We start from the raw sequence: 24676 nt of genomic DNA, 5'->3' as shown, positions 1-24676 counted from the left end.
TTCCCAGTCTTGCCTCAGCCCAGCTGTTTTTAGTTCCCTTTTTGGTCCAGATCCCTGGCTCAAGGCAAGGCCTTTCCCGCTGTATCAGAGCTTCGGTCCAAATTAGATTGCTGTGTCTCCTATTTGCCTGGGAAGGGAATCCAGATGGCCTCTAGACCGGTTTAGAGGCACAGTCTTTGACTCCAGAACATCTGCAGCAGTCTCTGCAGTCTTCAAAGGTGACATGCAGGGATGAACTTTTTGCTCTGCAACTAGGGGTCTAGAGAAAGATACACATGTACACCACGGCAGCCAAGAGGCCAATTCCTCCTGACCCTATCAGCCTACTCCTCACTTCAACACCCCACCGCACTGCGCCAAACACAAAACCAAGCAACACTTGGACTCCCATGCACTGCAGGATTTTTACCAACTTCTGTTATAGAAGACTACCAACCTACATGCAACCACTCCTTGACAAAAGTATCCTTTTTCTCACTACAATGTATCTCCACAAGCAAATTTCACCATATTTGTTCCCTCCAGTCCTGAGAATGTATAGAGATTTTATTCTTTGTTCTCCTAGAAAAGTTATTCTTTGAACAAAGCTAACCATTTAGGATTTCTGATTATTCTCCCTCAAGTTTGTTCTTGTATCTTTTTGCCTCCACCATGAGCCTGAAAAAATTTAAAAGGTGACTTACACAGAACACAGCGTATGACACAATGACATTCATTAGAGTGGGGCAAGAAAAGAACGAAAACCAGGGGTAGGTACAAAGTAGCACTAGAAAGGAAGCTAATAAATGCTTACCAGCCTGCCCTATACACTTTCTACATCAAATTATGTGTCCAGTATGGGTGGATAGACTTCCCAAAGCCCGTATCTTAGATCAGATTGACTTCTGAGTAGGAATGGTGTAAAGAGTAGACTAGACTAAAAATAAGCTTCCACTCAAGCCAAATCAATAACGATTTATCAAATACATATTCTTCAGTTGAGGCCAAACAGGAGTTCCTCTAGGAAAACATAGAGTCTCTCCCTGCTGCTATTCTTTGGCCACAGCTGAGCAGCATGTGGACACTGAATGGGCTTCAAGCAGAGAGGTAGAAGGAATGAAGAGCTCTTCTTTCTGTCATGGTTTTTCTTCCTGTTACTTCCCAGAGGGGGATGCTATAAGTTCTACCTTGAACCCAAAGAACAATGCCACAGAATGATTTTTTTAATATATATTTTCATTCAAGATATATTGCCTTTAAAATAAAGAGAAGAAAAAAAAAAAAACAGATTTTAGATTAAGATTTACCTCAGCTATCTTAATTTCCAACCTAAGCACCGACTTCATGTCATGCTCTGCTCGGGAGCTATTAGCTCCCAAAAGCACGGCAGTATCCACCATGAACTTGTAAAGGGCATCCCGATACTGTAAGAGATAAAGAAGCAAGTGACCATGACATCAGCCTATTAGGAAGTATGTTTCAGGGACACGGAAGAGCAGAAACAGCAAGTGGAAATAAACGCCCTTCATTTTCACTCTGTACTCGAAGTATGGTACAGGCATCATGCAATACCAACCACCCACCTACCACTTTGGGACAAAGAAGAATGATGGCTACTTGGGTACTGTTTCCATGAGAGACAGAAATGTCTGGCCACCAAGGATCAAGAGAATTAGTTTTCTGGGAACTAGCGATATTATGGATACATGAAACATCTACAAATGAGCCCAGAATAGATAGTTAAAGGTCAGACTCCTCTTTCCGGGCAAGTGACACTTTAATAAAATAATGGGAAAGAACTGTCGCTAAAAGCAGGAGGCATGATCCATGAAGACTAATGGGAACTGTGATTTACTCTCTTCCGGCTCAATTTACCCACCTCCACACTAAAAACAAAAGACCAGTGATCGAGGCCCTATGTCTTTTCAGTTTTGTGTGGTTTTTACAGAGTTCTCCTCACTAGCTCAGGGAAAAAAGAAGGGAAAGAAGAGAAGAATGATGAAGAGAAACCTAGCAAATATAGAATTTCCTCCCTGCATGTTCATAAACCCATTTTCAGGCTATTCACATACTACTGGAGAGGGGGACCTTACTTTGTGGGAGCTGAGGAATCTTGTTGGGGGTCACCTCTCCTTTCAGATATACTTGTGAGAACTCAATACACCGGGTATTAAACTGTTTCATAGTCATGCTACGGGAATAAGATTTCCTAACGTAACCTTGATTTTGCATAGCTATTCTTATGATGTTTATGACCTCGAGACCTGCATTGTGCTTGGCATATAGCAGGCCCTTAATAATTATTTGTTGAATCAGTAAGCAAGCTTCACAAATAGTCTTAGTTAGAAATGTTTTGCAATTCCCAGTTCAATTCCAAAAATATTTATTCAATCAATACATATGCACGATGTCTTGCTAGGCCTTCTGTGCACATGGGAGGTACAGACGAAAAACTAAATAATACTTGAGTCTGGTTCTCATTGTGACCCTGTGAGGGAGATAAACACGTCATTACTAACTGTAACACTAGCAAGACCAAAATGAGGTCCTTAAAAAAGCTGCTGAGTGCTTAGAAACTCAAGAACTGGAAAATTCCAGCCTCAAGAAACCGGGGACATAGCAGTTAAAGGAGACTGGTCCAGAAGCAGTGAGGAGTCCTCCTGTGAGGTGTGCAAGCTGCTTTGTTGGGGGAGGAATAAAAATAGGTGAGACAGCAAAGGTGGTTTGGGACCAGGTCATGAAGAGGCCTTGAACTCCCTCCCTCTAAGGAATTTGGAGCCTAGCTTGGGAGCAAAAGCACTCTGGGAGCTGTACTTTGACAAGAGAACTCGTCAAGTGGTGGTGCTAAGGAGGCAATGGAATGACGGGGGGAGGGAACAGCTAAAAGGAGACTTAACAGGGATCTGCCCGAGGGCAGTGAGGACAGAAAGGAGGGACGAGGTGGAAGAGATACTTTGAAGGCAGAGTTTACAGGACTGATTGGTTACAGGACAGGGACAAGATTTCAAGCACGGCTGCTTGTAGGGTGGTGACCCCAGCAGAAACAGAGGTGCCCCAGATTGGCAAAAGTTCATTCTGTCCACTTTCAAGAAGGAAAACTCGCCAACCTTCTTCCATGAGTGTCCTCAGCCAGAAAGTTGCCTAGGATCTTGGCTAGCTTCCTGCCCTCCAGAGCCTTCTAGATATAGGCTTTCCTATCAGCAAAGGAGCAGGGACTTCCACTGAGAGCCAGCACTTCCCTGTCGAAGTTCCTGCATTCTCAGGCTAGGCCAGAAACCCGAGCACTCCCTGGTCAAGGTTCCCCTGGGTCTGAGGCTCCTTTGGAAGTTCAACAGAGGTTCCAAAATGAATTGAAAGTGTTAGGAATGAACCAGCTCTAATCCAACCTCCAGGAAACTACTAGGTTTCCAAGCCAACCCAAGAAGTCTGACCAGATTGATCCCATCTGGTTCTCATTAACCTTAAATTAACCTGGGGCACCAGTTAAAAAAAGATGCCTGGGCCTCACTTCAAATCTACTAAGTCCGACTTTCCATTGCTGAGGCCCAAGAATCGACATTTAATAGAAGCTTCCCAGGTGATTCTTAAGCAGCACAATTTGGGAACCACTGGTCGACTGGGTGTCCATGCCCATGCTTCTGCAATATACTGTGAGCTCTCTGCACTTCTGAGGAATGGCTGCAAGCTCATTCTTTGGTTACTCAATTTGGGTGTGCTGTCTTCGCAGCTTGGTCATGAGGGCACTGAGCACAGGAACTCATACAGCCTTCATTTTCAGACTTCCAGAAAACAGGGAGTGTCATTTATCTGCCGAAATGAAAGGCCTTTGCTTCCTACATTGGGAATATGGTCATCAAACACCCACACTGCTCAATTCTAGTAAAGAGTTGGGAATTTGAGAACAACTTATGAACCCAACAATGCCTGACAAGGTACAGAGTTGAATGAGTAAAACTTACAGACTTGGCTTCTGTGCTATTATCAAGGTAGTCTTCCCTCACGGCTAGGGAGAGCGCTGCTTGGTCCAGCTGTTGAAACAAAAAACAAAGCATTTGCTTGCACTGTAAATTCTTAAGTACCATGTTATTAACAAGAGTCATGAGATCTGCATACCAGCCATATTTAGAGCATGTGTTACCATTACAAAAACAATTCAATGCAATCAGAGCTACATGCAAGTAGGCACTTCAGCAATGACCGTTATAAAGTATCAGAGACCTGCCCCTCCTCCCCTGATTCATGGTTTCTAACCCTTTTGAGTTTCTAACAATACTGAATAGCATCAAAGCTATAATATTTGAGTTGGAATAGGTCTTAGAGATTATCTTATTTTCCCCCTTATTTGGTGGGTGGAGAAACAAAATCCAAAGAAGTCATGTGACTTCCCCAAGGTAACACAGTTGGGCAGAGCTCAGAGGAGAATCACTGTCTTCCATCACCAGATCCACATAAACCTGATTAACCAGACGGTCCACCTCCCTCTCCCTAAAATACTGTATTGCACCATTTTTTTGGAAAGGAATCAATAATGATTTTGTTTTGAGAAATCTTTGCAAACTTTAGAACCCTCTCTGGAAAGTTTAAGATAGGTGATAAAAATACAAACAATAATCAGACAACTAAATATCTAGAATTATTATTATAGAAAAGTATAGCATAATTTCTTGAATTAAAACTTTCAGCAGTGGGACTTTGCTGGTGGTCCAGTGGTAAAGAATTCGCCTTCCAATGCAGGGGATGTGGGTTCGATCCCTGGTCACGGGACTAAGATCCCACATGCTGTGGGGCAGCTAAGCCTATGCGCCACAACTACTGAGCTCGCACACCTCAACGAGAGCGCCCGCGTGCTGCAAACTACAGAGCCCAAGTGCCCTGGAGCCTGAGCACCACAACTAGAGAGAGAAAACCCACATGCCACAACGAGAGAAGCCCTCACCACAACAAAAGGTCCCGCATGCCACAACGAAGATCCTGCGTGCCACAACTAAGACCTGATGCAGCCAAAATATTAAAGAAAATAAATATTTTTAAAAATTAAAAAAAAAAACTTTCAGCACCTTAAAGGCGATCAAAGGGAAGAATAGTCTTTTCAGAAAATGAGCTACAACAATCAGACATCCATCTGCCAAAAAAAAAAAAGAATCTCAACCCACACCTCACAACTTGTACAAAAATTAATTCAAAATGGATCATAGACCTACATGTAAAACCTAACACTATAAAACTTCTAGGAGAAAACATAGGGGAAAATCTTTGACCTGGGGTTAGACAAAGAGTTCTTAGACACCAAAATCAGATCCATAAAAGAAAAAATAAATTGGAGTTCATCATCATTAAATATTTTTGCTCTGTGAAAGACATTGTTAAGAGAATGAAAAAGACAAGCTACAGACAGGGAGAAAAAATTTGAAAATCACATATATGACAAAGGACTTGTATCCAGCATATATAAAGAGTCCTCACAACTCAGTAAGAAAACAAACAACCCAATTTAAAACTGGACAAAAGATCTGAACAAACACTTCACCAAAAAAAATACTCAAATGGAAAATAAATTCATGAAAAGATGCTGAACATCACTAGTCATTAGCAAAATGTAAACTAAACCCACAATGGAACACCACTATACATGTACTAGGATGGCAAAAAAAAACAAAAACAAAAAACTTATAATGCCAAGTGCTGGTGAGGATGTAGAAAAACTAGATCATTCACACACTGTTGTTGGGAATGAAACATGACAGCCACTTTGGAAATTGGTTTGACGGTTTCTTGTAAAATTGAACATACACCTACATGTGACCCAGCAATCTCACTTCCTAGCTATTTACCCAAGAGAAATGAAACTTATGCTCATGCAAAAACCTGCATGTAACTTTATTCATTATTGCCCCAAACTAGAAACAATCCAAATGTTCTTCAACTGGCAAATGGATAAACTGTGATACACAATGGACTACTACTCACTCATAAAAAGGAATGAACTACTGATACATGCAACAGCGTGGGCAAATTTTAATCACATTCCAAAAGAGGCAAAACTGTAGGGATGGAGAACAGGGTTTGGGGATGCGGAGAGTGGATGACTACAAAGGGGCAACACGAGGTAAATTTTGAAGGAGTGATGGGACTATTCTCTTTCTTATGGTGGTGATTACATGACTCCATGCATTTGTAAAAACTTACAGACTTGTGCTTCACAAAAAGTGAATTTAAAAAAAAGTGAATTTAACTGTATATAAATTTTTAAATAAAAAATTTTTAAGTTCCAGAACCTTCTCTAAATCTACGGTTGTTCTTTCTGTTTTCTTGAGTATCAGCAACTGCCCAAAGACTGAATAAAACTGAACGCAACAGCAGATTTTCTACCTTAAATCTTATTCACACATTTAAAAAGTTAAGTAAATTGGGGGAAAAAGATGTTTTCATAACATCCATCTTGCCTGGGTGTATTGCTAAAAACCTCAAATTATTGTGTTCAATCTTCTTCGCTAACTGGCCCCAAACAACCAAATCACAAGCCAGCCTGGCTTCATCCTATTCCAATTCCCAATATACCACCATTTCTTCCAAAAATTAAGTAAGCCAGGAACATGAAACATAATATTATGATTAAGACGCTTTGGGTTTCAATTAGATTTAGACCACTTGGAGAATTTTTTGAGCTTCAGTCTCAAAGGGAAGGAAACTGTGTAGACAATATCAAGAAAGCCAAAGCTTCCCTCTGATGAAATGAAGTTAAATCCACTTATTGTAAAAGTTTAGATGATTCAAGTGAAGTTACCGGACCTGTTTTAAACCTTCAGATTGCTACAGTTTCTAGGGAACATCTTAAATACACCAAACAGATTGAATAAGGTCAGTCAACTAAATCTCATTAGAACCAGATAAACTCTTGAGGCAAAAGACTTTCTCAAGAGGTCAATATTAGGACACTATGTTGTCTGAGGTTTTTCAATCCTTGCATTTATAACTGATCTTAATATTGCAAGTAGAAAGTATAATATATATTTAGGAACTCTGATACATTGAAAGGAAATACGAATTTTTTCTCTGACTGCAACACACCACAGGTTAGGAAACAAAACAGTAATACAAAAAGAAACATCTCACACAGTATGATGCAGGAAAAGGACAAAAAAGTTAGAAACAACTTCATTTCCAAGACAGTCTCTCCTTATCATCCTTACGGATTTTGCTAAGAGTCACACAAATGCAGGCACTGGGTGATGATCACTTCAGGTCACTGTTCTGGTAACACATACTGAGACAACCCTGGCCTTCCGAACACTCTTTCAGGACCAGGTATATTCAAAAGTCTTTTATTGTCCTTTAAATTCTCATTCTTGATATCTCCTTACACAAAATAAACCCAAACACATGTAGTGAGATATGATCGGAGGCATTAATCTGTCGTTTCCTGTATTTGTTTCCTTTCTCCCATTTAAGTCTGTGGCAAATCCTGTGCCATCTTGCCACAGGGGAACTTCACAGAGGACCACTGTGTGGGTTTGAGCAACCCCTGCTTGCCACCTGCCCGTTGGAAAGGCACCCAAAGGCACCACCTGCTCACCCAGCAGTACGCTCACAGTGCCGTGCCTTCCCAAAGGAGTCCCTTTTCTTATCCCCACGGGTTTGTGGGATTAGAAAACCCAAGAACATTGAGGAAAATAGAATGTGATGGAAAAGGAAGTCTAAATACATTGAGGGAGAAGAGTTTGGGGGTAAGAGAGAGTTCTCCCAGAGCAGAAAGAGGATCTTCTAGGCAGCCAAAGAAGTCAAAGTTTCTCATGAGCAGGACCCATCAATGCCCCTAGAAATGGCAGGATTGAGAGGGAGTTGGGAGGCCCAGGGCCCCGGCAGCAGAGAGGAACACCTGAAGTGGCTACATGGGCTGGGATGGCAGGTCTCTTTTCAGAAACACATAACTGATGATCAGAGGGTCTCCCAATACCCTAGGAGAAGGCTGAGAAATGGAGTAGCCGGGAAGTGGGGAAGGGCCCAGACTGGTTCAGTTTCCAACTAAAAGGTGGGGGTGGGAGCTCAGAGTCAGAGATGAGACTGACTGACTAAAGAAAATGCCTATTTCTCGCACATCTGAACTTGAGATCTGAGACACATGTTTGGCACAGAAATTGAAGAGAAACATTCCCCAAATGGTTCTGACCAGTTGCCTTGTCATGCTTTAAGAGAAAGGTACCTTTTGTCATGTGCTACTGTGTACCAGCATCTATCCTGTAAACTGTCACCAAATTCATCCTATTTAAATCTCACAGCAACAGTGAAAAGTAAATTCTAATTCACCCTTCATTCCACATGGGGACAATGAAACTGGGAGAAGTGAAACAATCTGCACACACGTTCAGTGAGTAAGTCACAAAGCCAAACCACAAACCTCAATCTCTTTAACACCAAAGCATACTTTTTTCTCCACTATGGCAGTGGTTTTCAAACTATGTTCCACAACACTTAAAAGGTGCTTCAGGGGCTCCAAATATTCAGTTAGATTTTTTATAGTTTTAACTATTTCTAACAAAAGCAACACCCACTAATTCTACAACATTGGCAGCCACAGATACACTAGTTTTTGTTATCAGGTTCACTGGGTTTTATGCAGATCTCAGAAGAAAGCTTTTCCTACCAATATCTAGACACATGCTTGAACTTCTAGCAGCTCTGTCATGATTAGAAAGACTGTAGCTCTATTTTGTTAATTCAGGTGTGTGAATATCCACTCATATAAAATGGTACAAACAGGGACATAACTAAAGCAAATGCACACTGCACTCAAATGCCAGGCCATGCTCAAACACATCAGTTTGGAGGAAGCTGCCATCTTGGCAGAAGAGACCGGTAGTAAGCACATGAGTGGCTCCTTACATTTGGAAAGTGTTCTGTTATTGACAGTTCAGTGTTTCTAGGATCAGTTTAAATGAATATTAAGTGTGCAAGGCAAGCTGTTAAAAATTGATTGCCGTGATCCTCTATTCCCCGTGTTTCCTGTAAGCTGGTGTTAAAACTACGGGCTTGATTAGATCCAAGTTCATTTTTTTTTTCCTTTTCTTTTGGCATCATTGGTGATAGCATATGTTTCCCACTGCATGGTATCAGGAGGCACCCAAAATCTGGTTTTCCAACTTCTAGCAATGCTACCATTAATATCTGGGTTCATTTGATGTCAGTCTGGTCTCTCTATCCTGAATTTCTCCATCAACCATTCATCTAATAGCTTTAGCAGCTACTGGTGATAGTTGCCTTAATTCTCTTTTTCATTAGGGATTTTAAAAAATGCTAACTTTTAAATTCTATTATTTCTCCTGCATTTTTAAAGCTGTGATTCTCCTATAAACAAGAATTTTCTCTCATTAGCTATTAGGTTACCCTGAAATCAGTCAAATCTAGTATGCAATAGATTAAAATAGATGTGTCAACCAAATGCGCATGTGATTCTTATTTGGAACCTGAATCAAAGACCAACTGTTTAATTTTTTTAAAGGACATGTTTGAGACAATCAGGAAAACTGAAAATTCGCCAGGTATTAGATGTTAATTATGGAATTACAATTACTTTTTTGGTTGTTGTAATAGTCCTTTCCATTAGATAAACACTGATGTATTTATCAGTGCAATGATATTATACCTTGGATTTGCTACACAATGTTCCAGCCTCCTCTCCAAAAGGAGGTATATCAGATGAAACAAGAACAGCCAAAAGTTGCTGGCTGTTGAAGGTGGGTTGATGAGTACACAGGAGTTTGTAGTACTATTCTTTTTACTTTTATTTGTATTATTTTCCATAATAAAATGTTTAAATGAATTCAGTTCTTACACTAAATCCAGAAATTGGTGAAAACTGAAATGGTTACCATTTGCAATTAATTAACCTGTGTGGAAATCAAGATCTATCATGTAATAGAGTACATAAACTTAAGTTTGAAAGACAGTCTCCAACTTACTTCAAAACACCATTTAAAGTGTTTGGAAGGGATACCATAATAGTTCTGAAATTAAGAATGAGAGTTTTAAAACCTGGTTTGTTTGTTTTTTTTAAGCGAGTAATCTATCAACATGGGACAGAGGTCAACTGGACCATCACCATGACTGTAGAGCATTGAAGAGCATGTCTTATCCTGAGAGCATTAGAATACATCTCAGTGTCATGTTGTTGTTCCATCACCCAGCACAGAAATACAGCTGTCTCTGTAACTAAGAATTTCCTCTTGAGGAGATGGGAATTCTTTCCGTGACTAAAGATTTTTTTATTGAGACTGCCATTGTCTAAGCTAGAGAGGGACAAACTCCAGCCTGCAGGCCAGCCCGCCATACAGCCACACCCATTTACGTACATATTGCCTACAGCTGCTTTACCAGGTGTAACAGCAGAGTTGAGTGGCTGAGACAGAGATAATACGGCCCACACAGCCTAAAATATTTCCTATCTGGTCCTTTACAGAAAAAAATTTGCCAGCCCCTTGGTATAAATCAAAAAATAAACTCCAGGGTATAGATTTTTAAAAGTTGACTTATATCAGGAGAGGATAATACACTCTAAAGGTTCTAAATTTCTATGATTTAAACATCAATATATCATTAACATTTTCTGGTTTAACAAAGAACAGAATTGGGGGAAAAAATCAGCGGTTCAACAAAATTTTCATTACTAAAGTAACCACAGAAGCAAAAAAAAAAAAAAATAGACTCAAAAGACAAAACAATTTGAAAAGTGCTATTTGCATTCTTGCCAAGTTCTGTGACTGATGAATCTTCCACTGTTGGCAGTTTTCTGACAGTCTCCTGATTTTACCAATGTAATACTCCACCTCAGGGTATGTCCTCATGGCCCATTCCTTTATGGAAGAGATGTTTACTCTCCCAACAGAAAATGCAACCAAGCACTTAGAACAAGTTTTGCCTTATCTTTTGAAAGGAAGGACAAGAGATTCAAGACAACTTGACAATGAAATATTAGGCATGTACACAAGATGTTAGTGAAGGAAAACAATGAACTATAGCACGTGTTCGCTCCTTGGTCAGGGGAATGAGGGGGAGAGGAAGAGCAGAGTTCACAAAGTCTTTGCTCATCTCTCCCCACCAGAATTAAGGGGCCCTACACATGCTCAGGGTAGATATTCGAGAGCCAGGTCACAGATCACTTGAAACTCACTCACCGGTTTCTTGAAAGGCTGACAAAAACAGTGTGTTCATGATTTACAATCTGCAAATCTGGGGGGGTGGGGAGGTGGGGGGTGGGCAGGGAACAGTCTAGATCCTAACGTTTAACAGAATTTTTAACCTTATCATTTCACTAAGGTGGTATGAGTCTCTTTCCTTGAGAAGGCAACCCAAAAAGGCTAACCTTGGACTAAACAAGCATGACGAAGGAGTCCTCACTATACCTTCAAGACGTGTTCGTTGGACACCTTGTCATCAGAGGACACATACAAACGAATGAACACAGAATTGCTGTACTGGCCACGAAACGTCGCAAGTGTCTGAAGAAGGCTGAACTTTCTCTCTGACCAAACCCCTTCAGGACCGATATTAGATTCGAGCACAGGCCAGCGGAAAGGTGAGTGCCGCAGGATATGTAACAATGGCTTGGCATCCGCTTTTTCGATTGCTTCTGAAAGGGAGCAAATATGAAGAGAGTTAGAATTGCAAACTGGATTACCAAACTAGAAAGCAAGTGTATCTTCTCAAGAGAAAATTCCAGTAAGGTCCCAACCTAACTTTTTAGGGAGAGGTGCAGTGGACTGAGCGTAACCACAGAAACAGACCTACCTATGACTCATACTTCAATGTGACTGTCTAAACCTGATGTTCTTGCCAGGAGAGCTGACTAGGGAACCTGCCCAATATTCCCAACAATAAAAGATGGGTTCACTATACTGACCCAAGCCAATGAGCAATGTTAAGCTGAGAACACTCTGCAAAACTAAGGAACAATCCTAACTAAAGGAAACTGCTCAATAAAACTAATCACTCCCCAACAAAAATGAACTACTGCTTCAGATTCTTTCATCATCTTTTAGTGCCCTCTTCTAGCTCACCAAATAATACCCCAAAACCTAAACAAGTTAACACACTTCCCAGAGGCACTGGCTTCTTCCTGCAATAGCCTTGAGAAAGTGTACCAGGTAAAATGTCAGGTGTCTCTTTTAACTCCAATCAGACCCAAGATGCTGAGAGGGGCCTAAAGTGCTCAACAAAGATGCCTGTTAGGCTGATGGAGAAGCAGAAGGAGCCTGGCCCGCCTGGGAATCTGGATTACTCTAGGCCCCAGGAGGTTCCAAAGGACATAGGTCTGGTTTGAGAAGGAGTGTTACTATGTCCTTCTCAAACCAGACCTAGCCTCCAGATTCTGGTTTCTGTACCACATGCAATATGGTTTGCCCTTCTGACCCTACCCAAGTTTCCCATGGAGTAACTGATACCTAAAGAATCCAACCCAACCACTGAAATAAAATTTTCTTAGTTTCTCCATCAATCAACAAAACATTAAGATGGAGGTAGTCAATCAAGAAAATATGGTACTGGCACAAAAACAGAAATATAGATCAATGGAAGAGGATAGAAAGCCCAGAGATAAACCCACGCACCTATGGTCAACTAATCTATGACAAAGGAGGTGAGGATATACAATGGAGAAAAGACAGTCTCTTCAATAAGTGGTGCTGGGAAAACTGGACAGCTACATGTAAAAGAATGAAATTAGAACACTCCCTAACACCATACACAAAAATAAACTCAAAATGGATTTCAGACCTAAATGTAAGACCGGACACTATAAAACTCTTACAGGAAAACATAGGAAGAACACTCTTTGACAAAAATCACAGCAAGATCTTTTTTGACCCACCTCCTAGAATAATGGAAATAAAACCAAAAATAAACAAATGGGAACTAATGAAACTTAAAAACCTTTGCACAGCAAAGGAAACTATAAACAAGACAAAAAGACAACCCTCAGAATGGGAGAAAATATTTGCAAACAAATCAATGGACAAAGGGTTAATCTCCAAAATATATAAACAGCTCATGCAGCTCAATATTAAAAAAAAAAAAAAACACAATCAAAAAATGGGCAGAAGACCTAAATAGACATTTCTCCAAAGAAGACATACAGATGGCCAAGAGGCACACGAAAAGCTGCTCAACATCACTAATTATTAGAGAAATACAAATCAAAACTACAATGAGGTATCACCTCACACTGGTCAGAATAGCCATCATCAGAAAATCTACAAACAACAAATGCTGGAGAGGGTGTGGAGAAGAGGGAACCCTCTTGCACTGCTGGTAGGAATGTAAATTGATACAGCCACTATGGAGAACAGTATGGAGGTTCCTTAAAAAACTGAAAAAAGAATTACCATATGACCCAGCAATCCCACTACTGGGCATATACCCAGAGAAAACCATAATTCAAAAAGACACATACACCCCAATGTTCATTGCAGCACTATTTACAATAGCCAGGTCATGGAAGCAACCTAAATGCCCATCGACAGACGAACGGATAAAGAAGATGTGGTACATATATACAATGGAATATTACTCAGCCATAAAAAGGAACGAAATTGGGTCATTTGTAGAGACATGGATGGACCTAGAGACTATCATACAGAGTGAGGTAGTTATCTATTTTATACATATATATGTCAATCCCAATCTCCCAATTCATCTCACCATCTCATATTATACTAATATGTATAAAATAGATAACTAATAAGAACCTGCTGTATTAAAAATAAAATAAAATTCCAAAAAAAAAAAGACAGGGGTAGTCAGGGACTTCCCTAGTGGTGCACTGGTTAAGAATCTGCCTGCCAATGCAGGGGACACGGGTTCGAGCCCTGGTCCGGGAAGATCCCACATGCCGCAGAGCAACTAAGCCCATGCGCCACAACTACTGAGCCCGTGCTCTAGAGCCCGCGAGCCACAACTGCTGAAGCCTGTGTGCCTAGAGCCCATGCTCCGCCACAAGAGAAGCCACCACAATGAAAAGCCCACGCACCGCAACGAAGAGTAGCCCCCGCTCACCGCAACTAGAGAAAGCCAGCGCAGCAACAAAGACCCAACGCAGCCAAAATTTAATTAATTAATGAATTTTTTTTAAAAAGGCAGGGGTAGTCAAAATCCAGTCTTGGAAAATAGCTCCTTTCTTTAAGCAACACCTTTAAATATTAGTAGAATTCTTAGTAGTTCTCTTTTTCCTTAAACAATATCTTTAAGCATTAATAGAACTCTGAAAAATAAGGGTGGTAAATTATTTTATTTATTTTCTTTATTACTCACTCTCATTCATGCAAGATGAATAAAGGATTTTGGCTTTCTGTATGGCTTCGGTGTCCCGCCTTCTACTGATTGATTTCTCCAAAAGTGCTAGGAAGGTTAAAAAAGGATTCATTAGTATCCAGCCACAGGTGATGCTGAGTTGGAGGTCATTTGATAATCAGTCCCAGCCTCCAGAAAATTACATGTAGAGACAGACAACCCTGGAAAAGATACATCTATAAAAGATATGCAGACAGCAGAACCGATTCCAAGTTGCTTGAGGTTCAAATAAAAAATATTTTAACATCCTCTTCTCCAAGGTTCTCCTAATTCAAAGAAACCAAAAGTTCAATTTCCAACTGAGACTGGACCTTCTGCCGGGGTTAATGTTTTCTGCCACCTACACACAAAAAAACCCAGAATTCCTTTTTTCAAGAACCAAAAATAACTGAATTCTATCCCTTGTTTCTGCACTGAGTAATATTCTCAACGGAGGCAATTTCATCAGGGTCGGGTTTCTTAAGATTTCTTCACAGCCCAGCCTCTCAGGGAGGTCACCTGTAAGAAATTTCCCATTAGAAGTTTTATTCAATGTTGCATAAACATGCTGTGGACACGGAAGACGTTGTTTAGACAGGAAATGGAGAAGCAAGAATGTAAAGCCTACCCAAACTGCCTGAAAACTTGCCCATTTACACATTCAAAGTCCCAGCCATTTAAAATGAGGCCATGTATATAAAATGGTTGCCAGCAATGGACACAAGCCCACCTGGAAAATGATTTTCTGTTTATAAAATCACTGATGCTACTGTTTGAAGGTAGAAAATGACAGCTGTCACTATTTCATTAAATAAGGAACTAGGAAAGCCAAGACTCAACAAAAACTACCCTCCCCACAAAATAACACCTTGGATGTACGTGAGAATATCAATTTACCAACATGAAGCCAAGACTAAGAATTTCCACACAGCACCATGGCACTGCCTACATCGAGCTATGTCAAACTGCAGTTGTCAAGGCATTTGGTATTTATTTCTGAAACAACCTACCAGCCTCCCAATGATGGTACAACAGATGCTCCTACAGTACTTTGAATAGCTTCAAGATACAATGTACAGTGCTAATCAAATTAATAAATAATTACATAGTCCCTAAAGCAGAATCTACTTCTAAACAAGAAGTTCTACATTTCAAAAAAAAAGGAACCCAGAGCTTCTGTCCAATTTTCTATAAGCATCTGTACATCAAACAAGTACATATAACTAAGATAAACTAAATAAGTTGAGCTCGATGTGGGCATTTTCAATTATTTCAACTTGTTTCTTTCTTGTGTATTATCACAGCAATAAAAGTGGGATAACTAGCCCCAAGGATAAAAGAAGATTTCTTTTTTTAATAAACAGAAATCTCTAAAATCATACCCACATATATTTCTATTCAAATCAGATAACGTGCCTTTCCACCATATTGCTTCCACAGTCATTGGACTGCTGGGGAGACACATTTGAAAGTAAGTAATCCAAATTTCATTTGGGGATGCAATGTTATTGTGATGCTATAAACACTCCACAGGCTGCAAACATGAACATCCTGGGGAACAAAAATAAGCCATGGAACAAAAGAACTCAAAATACTAAATATGTACCTGAGTGTGTACCCAAGGTGCTCTGTGTATCACGAGAAGGGGAAAAAAGGACATGTATATGCTAAGTAGGGCAATCCCCAAACCCTAACGGTGCACAAATATCAATAATTTTTATGTGTCAAAATTCTGGCTTCTGTACCAGAATTTGGCTTTTGAAACAAATTCAGCTAACACAGGTTCCTTATCATACCCTTTCCCTTCTCCTCTCCTTCTCTTCAAACCCAAGCAGGCAGGAGAACGTTGATATGCAGACAGTGTTGTGACAATCAGTTGGCTGCATCCATTTTATGTATCTCTGTATTTCAATTAGTGGTAAGAAGTATAAAATCTAACCTGGAGAGTCATTAATGAGCAGAAAACAAAGCCTATCAAAGGCAATTACTCAGGTTATTACAATGTCCCTAAAGCACTGAGAAGGGCTCATGGGTCACCCATATAAGTGTATTCCCATGATAATCTGTATTGTTTCTTGGAAGATTTCTCAGTCTCCTCTCACCCCCATCCAGGTGTTCCTAACCATGTTACAACAGAAAAGGAAAACTCCAGTTCATAACCTATAGTACAACAAACCTCAGACTTTATCAGTTTCAAAGTGCCTATGATCATCAAAATTTGATATATGTGTGTGTGTGTATACAGGGTAATTATTTTTTCTTCTCACTATGCTCAAAATTGGTTTTGCCCCCCAAAAAGGCAAAATAATACACAGAGTCAAGGGGGTGAGCTTTCAATCACAAAGATGTGGGTTCCAGTTGCAGCTTGCTGCTACTTTCTAGCTGGAACTCAAGCAAGTTACTTACTCTCCCTAAGCCCCAGTTTCTTCATTTGTAAATCTGGACAAATAATAGCACCTACCTTCCAGGGTTGTGGTGAGGATCAAATATTTTAATGCACAGAAAGTCCCTATCTCAATGCCGCAATACATGGTAAGTGATCAATCAATGGTGGCTTAAACAGGCTTCCAGGCTGAGTTAGCTCTACACGAAATTGTAATCAAGCTTGTTTCTAGTGCTTTCTCCATAAATGTTTTTTCCTCCTCCCTTCTCAGGAGATTGGTAGCCAAAGGCCTTCTGCTAACCCAAGACATTGGCACTCCTTGTGTAGGACTCTTACACAAACTGGACCTGCCCTAACAACCAAGCAAAAGCCCATGCTCTCAACATTTCCTCTGCTTCCATAGTAGAGGCAATGCTCCAACAAGAGATAACGTCTGAAAATACTTTGCCACATTCCTCATCCTAGACCACAAGGCCTTTTCTTTATGTACACTTTCTCAATGAAATTATAACATACCTACAGAAAAGTGCACCGATCATAATTTGAAAGATTTTCACAGAGTAAAACCACATAACCACCCACATAACCAACATAACCAACATTATGACCAGAACCCCTGGAGCCCCTTGTGCTCCCTTCCAGTCACTATCTCCAATCAAGACAACCAACATCCGCTTTTGTGAAGTGCTTACTCAACTCTATTTCCCACATTTCTATTGGTAATCTACCTTTTTTCTTATTAATTTATAGAAGTTCTTTATATATTCTACACACAAATCATTTGTTGAATATTTGTATTGCAAAGTCTTCTTCCATTCCCCAGACTTCACTTTCTTAATGGTATCATGTAATGAACTGAAATTATTTTAATGTAGTCTAATGTGACACTTTTTCCATCTTTGGTAAGCATATTTTGTGTGCTATTTAAGAAATCTTTGCCTACCCTGAGGTCATGAAGATAGTGTCTAATGTTCTCCTCTAGAATCTTTACTGTTTCACATTTGGATCTACAGTCCACATAGAAATTGGTTTTGCCCATGCCTTTGTAACACAGGCTTGGCCTCACAGGGGACGAATCATGTGAGAATTTTAATAAAGAAGGTATTTTTGGTCATTGGGCCTCAAATATTATCACCAAAAAATACTTTTAGTGCATAAAATCGGCATTAACAATGGCTATTCTCCATTAGATTAAGTGCTCTCTGGGTCAGGGACTGAGTCACATCCGTCTTTGAACACCCAGGGCTTAGCGCTTGGCACGGTTGGTATTCAATGTCTGCCGAGTTGAATTTCTGTCAAGGAAAGTCTGAGAGAGTTTTTCGCCCAAATGAAATGTGAGAAACTGGACTTATTTTGTTATTTCTTTTTATAATCAGCAATGTCCTGATTATACTAACATCCATAATCTCCTTTTCTCACATTGCAGTCCGCATTATCATACAATGAGATCCAAGATTTCATCTGTTTTTGTGAATACCGGTTTTTAAGCTACCTAAGTCTCGTTTCACCAGTGGTCTCGGGTTGACCATCCACTTCCACTTCCCTGCTCTTCTATGGCGGGGGGGAGGGAGGGGATACTTACTGGCATTCAACCTCCTTTAACCGCAGAAGCCAGACAGGACTATCAATTCTACTCACTCATGTGTTCTTCCTCCGGACCCTGTAATCCTTTTATGTGCCTATTCTAAAGGGGATCCTCTGGCTACTTGCTAAGAGCTCGCTGGAGCTGTTTGCCTGATTTGCTTAATATTTAGAAACAGCAACTGCATTCTAAAGCCTTCAGTCAAATGTCATCAAGGTGAATTCTCAATTTCATGTAGATTATGCCAGCATTTCCCTTAGAAATCAGTGGGAGTGTCCTCTTAATTCTAGCGAGAGAAAAAACATGAAAAATCAAAACTTTGGAAAACCAAATCTACATTTTAAGGGAAGGTGTGCCCTTCCACACCTACATAAAAAACAGAATGTTCTCTAGACACATATTTTTTTAAACCTATCATATAATGGCCTGGTTTCTCCTTTGGTGGTACACGAAAACCACCTTTGGCTGGTCCATGGTTGAATGTCGCCTCTAATCTTACTATTTTTAGCCTCCGTTGATTTTCCAGGCTACAGACTTCAATCTGGTTTCCAGCCTCCTCAGTTTATTTACCGTACTGAAAAATTTCATTTTTCTAACTCACACTTCATGGGTATTAAGTTCTAATGCAGTTAGATGTGGAGACTCTAAATCAGCTTGCAAAGCTCATTGTTATTCTCATTAAAAAATAAAATTCAAGTTAACGAAGTCATGGTCTGTGGATCCCATAACCCTCATGTTTCCACACGAATTGTGTGACACTCGACTTTGCAGTTCCTCAGCCCCATAGCCGGTCAAGCATGGGATTAACTGAGTCTGTTTGACATACTGAAAAGACAATAAGAGCTGATACTTCTCATTCTTCTGGAAAACTCCCACCCAAACATAGGTAGAGAAGCTGTCAGAATGCTTTTCTCTGTTCATTTTTTATGATCATCTCATAAGTGATAATTGTTGGTTGGCATTAGCTTAAGAAAAAGGGGCAGAGATTATTTTAGGGGCATTAAAAACCTCTAACTCATCAATCTAAATCATGGGTTACCAAATAACATAAAAATATTCCCCTTTTAACACAAAAGACCTCTTTGTCCATAATGAAATCAATTTTATACAACTGCCAGACACTACAAAAGTCTCACAGAAGCTAACTCTTTTATTATGTGCACTTATAAGTGAATTTTTAAGGATTACACTTACCAGGGTCACACTTCAAAATAATTTAAATTTTAACATCACTCTTTGATAGCATAGCATTACAATGAATCTGCCAATATAATATTTTAACTCATAAAAATAGCTTTCCTATTTGGATAATTTGAATCTTAGCAGATAATTCAATGTAAGGTCTGTGCTGAACTTAGAGTCATTAGAATTCATCTTCAGTTTTTTTTTCCTATAGTACATATCTTAATTACATTTTTCCTGCCTATTTCTACCATCTTAACATTACAAGAAAAGGCCATGTATGGTTACATACCCCCCGCAGTGGTCCTTCCTGAGCAGTCCTGAGACATCCAAGGACCCTGGTGACAGCATTCATTTATTAAGCACCTGCTCTGTGCCAGGTATATTGTACATGACCTCAATTAATCCCCCACCAACCCTAAGCAGCATGTATCATTAACCCTAGTCTACAGGCAAGAACTGTCATAACTTGTCCAAGGAAACTCAGCTAGTAAAAGTTAGAGCTTGGATTTGGACCCAGGTCCCTGACTCCTGCTCATCTGACCGTCAGGTACCCAGTAAAATTCTGCAAGTCACTTTCCTATGTGAGAACAAGGCCCCCAGGTGGCTAAACCAGAGGCAGTCCTCATGGACTTTCTTGACAGAGCTCTCCATCATAACTGGAAGAAATGCCTTCTCTGGTTATATCAAGACTGGTTTTTGCAGTGGTGGAGTGACCCTGTGCTGAGCCATCTACCCCCTTTACCCTGTAACCAGCTTTGTGACCAGTGACACACACTCCTGATGCTCCTAGTCATAGGTAGGAGGCCTGGTGAGGTTAGATCAAAACAAAATTAGCTGGTCCCTAAAGCTTGACTTCACACTATGTCCTAGTCTAAACCAGTGGTTTCCAAACTTAAGCATGCATCAGTATCATCAGAGGGGCTTGTTTTCGCTTTTGTTTTAATTGAGGTATAGTTGATTTACAATGTTCTGTTAGTTTCTGGTGTACAGCAAAGTGATTCAGTTATTCACATATATATTCTCTTTCATATTCTTTTCCATTATGGCTTATTACAGGATATTGAATGTAGTTCCCTGTGCTATACAGTTGGACCTAGTTGTTTATCTATTTTATATATGGTAGTTTGTTTCTGCTAATCTTAAACTAATTTATCCCTGCCCCCCCCCACCCCTTTCCCCTTTGGTAACCATAAGTTTGTTTTCTAGGTCTGTGACTCTGTTTCTGTTTCATAAATAAGTTCATTTGTGTCGTATTTTAGATTCCACACATAAGTGGTATTATATGGTATTTCTCTTTCTCTTTTTGACTTACTTCACTTGGTATAACCTCTAGGTCCATCCATGTTGCTGTAAATGGCATTATTTCATCCTTTTTTATGGCTGAGTAGTATTCCATTGTGTATATATACCACATCTTCTTTATTCATTCATCTGTCAATGGACATTTGTTTCCATGTCTTGGCTATTGTAAACAGTGCTAAGAACGTTGGGTGCATGTACCTTTTTCAAGTTAGAGTTTTCTCCAGATATAGGCCCAGGAGTGGGATTGCTGGATCATATGGCAACTCTATTTTAGTTTTTGAAGGAGTCTCCACACTGTTTTCCATAGTGCCTGCACCAATTTACATTCCCATCAACAGTGTAGGAGGGTTCCCTTTCCTCCACACCCACTCCAGCATTTGTTATTTGTAGGCTTTTTAATGATGGCTATTCTGACTGGTGTGAGGTGGTACCTCATTATAGTTTTGACTTGCATTTCTCTAATAATTAGTGATGTTGAGCATCTTTTCATCTGCCTGTTGGCCATGTGTATGTCTTCTTTGGAGAAATGTCTATTTAGGTCTTCTGCCCATTTTTTTGATTGGGTTTTTTTTTGTTATTGAGTTGTATGAGCTGTTTGTATATTTTGGAAATTAAGCCCTTGTCGGTCACATCATTTGCAAATATTTTCGCCCAGCAGGTTGTCTTTTTGTTTTTGGTTTCCTTTGCTGTGCAAAAGCTTATAAGTTTGATTAGGTCCCATTTGTTTACTTCTGTTTTTACTTCTATTGCCTTGGGAGACTGACCTAAGAAACACTGGTACGTTTATGTCAGAGAATGTTCTGCCTATATTCTCTTCTAGAAGTTCTATGGTGTCATGTCTTATATTTAAGTCTTTAAGCCATTTTGAATTTATTTTTGTGTATGGTGAGAGGGTGTTCTAACTTCACCTTTCCAGCTTTCCCAACACCACTTGCTGAAAAGACTGTCTTTTCTCCATTGTTTATTCTTGTCTCCTTTGTCAAAGATTGACTGTAGATGTGTGGGTTTATTTCTGGGCTCTCTATTCTGTTTCATTGATCCATATGTCTGTTTTTGTGCCAATACCACGCTGTTTTAATTACCGTAGCTTTGTAGTATTGTTTGAAGTCCGGAAGGGTTATGCCTCCAGCTTTGTTCTTCTTCCTCAGGATTGCTTTGGCAAATCTGGGTCTTTTAAGGTTCCATATACATTTTAGGATTATGTGTTCTAGTTCTGTGAAAAACGTCATGGGTAATTTGATAGGGATCACATTAAATGTGTAGATTGCTTTGAGTAGTGTGGCCATTTTAATAATATTAATTATTCCAACCCAAGAGCATGGGATAGCTTTCCATTTCTTTGAATCATCTTTAATTTCCTTTATCAATGCTTTATAGTCCGCAGCATAAGTATTCCACCTCCTTGGTCAGGTTTATTCCTAAGTATTTTTTTATGCGATTTTAAAAGGGATTTTTTTTTTAACTTTCCCTTTCTGATATTTCAATGTTAGTGTAAAGAAATGTAACAGAAATGTAACAAATGTCAATCTTGTATCCTTCTACAAGACTGCTGAATTCATTTATCAGTTCCAGTAGTTTTGGTGTGGAGTCTTTAGGGTTTTCTATATATAATATGTCATCTGCATATGTTGACAATTTTACCTCTTCTCTTCCAATTTGGATACCTTTTATTCCTTTTTCTTCTATGATTGCTGTGGCTAGGACTTCCAATACTATGTTGAATAGAAGTGGTGAGAGTGGGCATACTCGGTTGAATAGAAGTGGTAAGAGTGGGCATTCTTGTCTTGTTCCAGATTTTAGCGAGAAGGCTTTCAGCTTTTCACCATGGAGTATTATGTTGGCTGTGGGTTTGTCAGAGGGGCTTGTTAAAACACAGAGTGTTGGGTCCTTCTGCCAGAGTGTCTGATTCAATAGCTCTGGGGTGGGGGCCAAGAGTTTGCATTTCAAACAAATTCCCAGGTAATGCTGATACTGCAGGTGGAGAAACGTACTTTGAGAACCACTACTTTCAACCAACAGCACTCACCAGCCCTCCTTCCCCCACAGCTTTACTAAGGTATAGTTGACAGTTATCAGCAGTCCTTCTTGATGCCTGTGACCCCAGGACATCACCAGCCCAGATTTCCTCCTCTCCCATTCCCCACCTGACCCAATGTCAGATCAGAAACTTTACCCTTTCTTTGCTGGTTTCCTCACTCTGTAGCTCCATTTTAATTCAACGTCAACATTCTTCAAGGAGAACGTTACTTTGTTTTGTCCTGGAAACACTCTCCTTGCATTGGCCCATTTAGGTCTTAGTCCTCAGTTCTGAAAAACCCGGCTTTGAAAAGTTCCTTTCTTAAAGATGAAATGCAATATGTGTTTGAGGTGAGAGTCGATTCACTGGTTTAAGAAAAAAAAAATCAGCACTATGCCAGAAAGACTTCCAAATGAGAAAAACAACACAGGATAGCTATTTTCAACTCCTGCTTATACCACACCCTACGGAGAGGAAGAGTGGGATAAATATTGCATCCCTGAAATCCTAAAAAATCTGAGCTCCAGACTTCATGATTCCTCTCTCATCTATGACAGCGGCATCAAAACACTGTAAACATAGGTTTAAAAAGCCACTTCCCAACTAACCCCTGTTTTCACTCCCACCTTCCATGAGGAGGTGAGAGCAGCAGAGGTTCTATTCTTGGCTATTCAAACCACAGTGTGTGGTCAAGGGCAGCTGCCCCTCTAAAACTGGGTTTCTGACAGTGAGGGGTTCAGAGCTGGGCTCTCTTTTCTTTCTCTGTCCAGAATCCTCTCCTGCAAAAAAAAAAAAAAGGAAGCAGTAGCATCCTTGGCACAAGCAGAGGACCCAAAAGGGCAAGAGGGCTGGTGGGACAAAAGTTAACTTCCGCACCCACTGGCTGTGGCTGCAGCTCCCCTAGCTGATTCTTCCAGGTGTCTGCGAGTGTTACAAAAAAAAGGGGGGCTACAGAGAAGACACAATGACCCTTCATGCTGAAAGGAGAAGAAAGGAGAGAAAAGGATACCCAATAATGCTTGAGGTTTTCTGTAACAAGGAAGACAAACTCTACCTTCATCTGGATCCCAAGCTAGAAAACAGAACAGCATGCTGGGGCCTTCAGAACTGATCTCCGTACATCAACTTCCTCCTCCGAGCCATGCAGCCAGTGCGCTCTGGCAAAAATGCATCGCTCATCGGCACCCCCTGACATGACATTTACAAATGGCTTCCCACTGCCCGAGGACAGAAGCTAAAATCTTTAAACAGCCTACAAGGCCTATGTGCTCTGGTCCCTCCTCTCTCTTCAGTTTTGTCTCGTGTCCCCATTCCCTTCCAACTCTGAGCTCCAGTCACACTGGGCTTCTTGGGTTTCCTCAAAGGCACCAGCTGGACAGAGCCTCTGCTCATGCAGCTCTTTCCGCCTGGGTTAAATTTGGAGACATTTGAAATGCTAGACCCATAATCTGTGGGGGACAAATTATATGGCTGGATTGGTTTGGGCAACTCACATAATTTTCCTGACCTTCGCTTCCTCAGATGTAGGGCAAAGACAGAAATAAACAATGATGGCAACATCACAGAATTAGAATGAGGAACCATAGAGAAAACAAATGATTTGCTAAAGGAATAAAATTAGTAACAAGAAACGCTTGGGCCTTGGGGAAGTGAATTTATGAATTCAGAATAGACAGCAGGTAGGAGAAGCAGTTCAATTTGGAACTCAATCTAAAAGGTCACTACAGGAAGTCTGGTTAGTGACACAGGCAAACTTGTGAGTGTACTAGCACATATTTGTGAGTGTGTGTTTCTCTCTCATAAATATAAGCTCCCATACCTACCTTAACTGTTGTTGAAAATAAAATTCCCCTCTCATTTTATAAATTAAAAGGTCCATGCATGTTTTAAAAAGTATCTCTCACTGTGCAAA

At 40.2% G+C, this 24676-nt stretch overlaps 1 protein-coding gene across 4 annotated transcripts in view; it reads right to left on the bottom strand.

Moving 5' to 3' along the window:
- The window catches only part of PHEX (phosphate regulating endopeptidase X-linked), a 199282-nt gene that overhangs the window by 143165 nt on the left and 31441 nt on the right, over positions 1-24676 (bottom strand). For 3 of the 4 annotated variants that reach the window (XM_082447075.1, XM_082447077.1, XM_082447074.1), the window contains 4 exons: positions 14278-14364; positions 11376-11602; positions 3939-4007; positions 1287-1403 (listed from right to left, as the gene is read on the bottom strand). In XM_082447075.1, the coding sequence (XP_082303201.1) occupies positions 1287-1403; positions 3939-4007; positions 11376-11602; positions 14278-14364 (500 nt within the window). The remainder of the gene's footprint in view (positions 1-1286; positions 1404-3938; positions 4008-11375; positions 11603-14277; positions 14365-24676) is intronic. The other variant, XM_082447076.1, reaches the window with a different exon arrangement.

The sequence above is a fragment of the Balaenoptera physalus genome (assembly GCF_965194825.1).
Source record: "Balaenoptera physalus genome assembly, chromosome: X".
NCBI lineage: Eukaryota > Metazoa > Chordata > Mammalia > Artiodactyla > Balaenopteridae > Balaenoptera > Balaenoptera physalus.
This window is presented reverse-complemented; position numbering and strand designations above follow the sequence as displayed.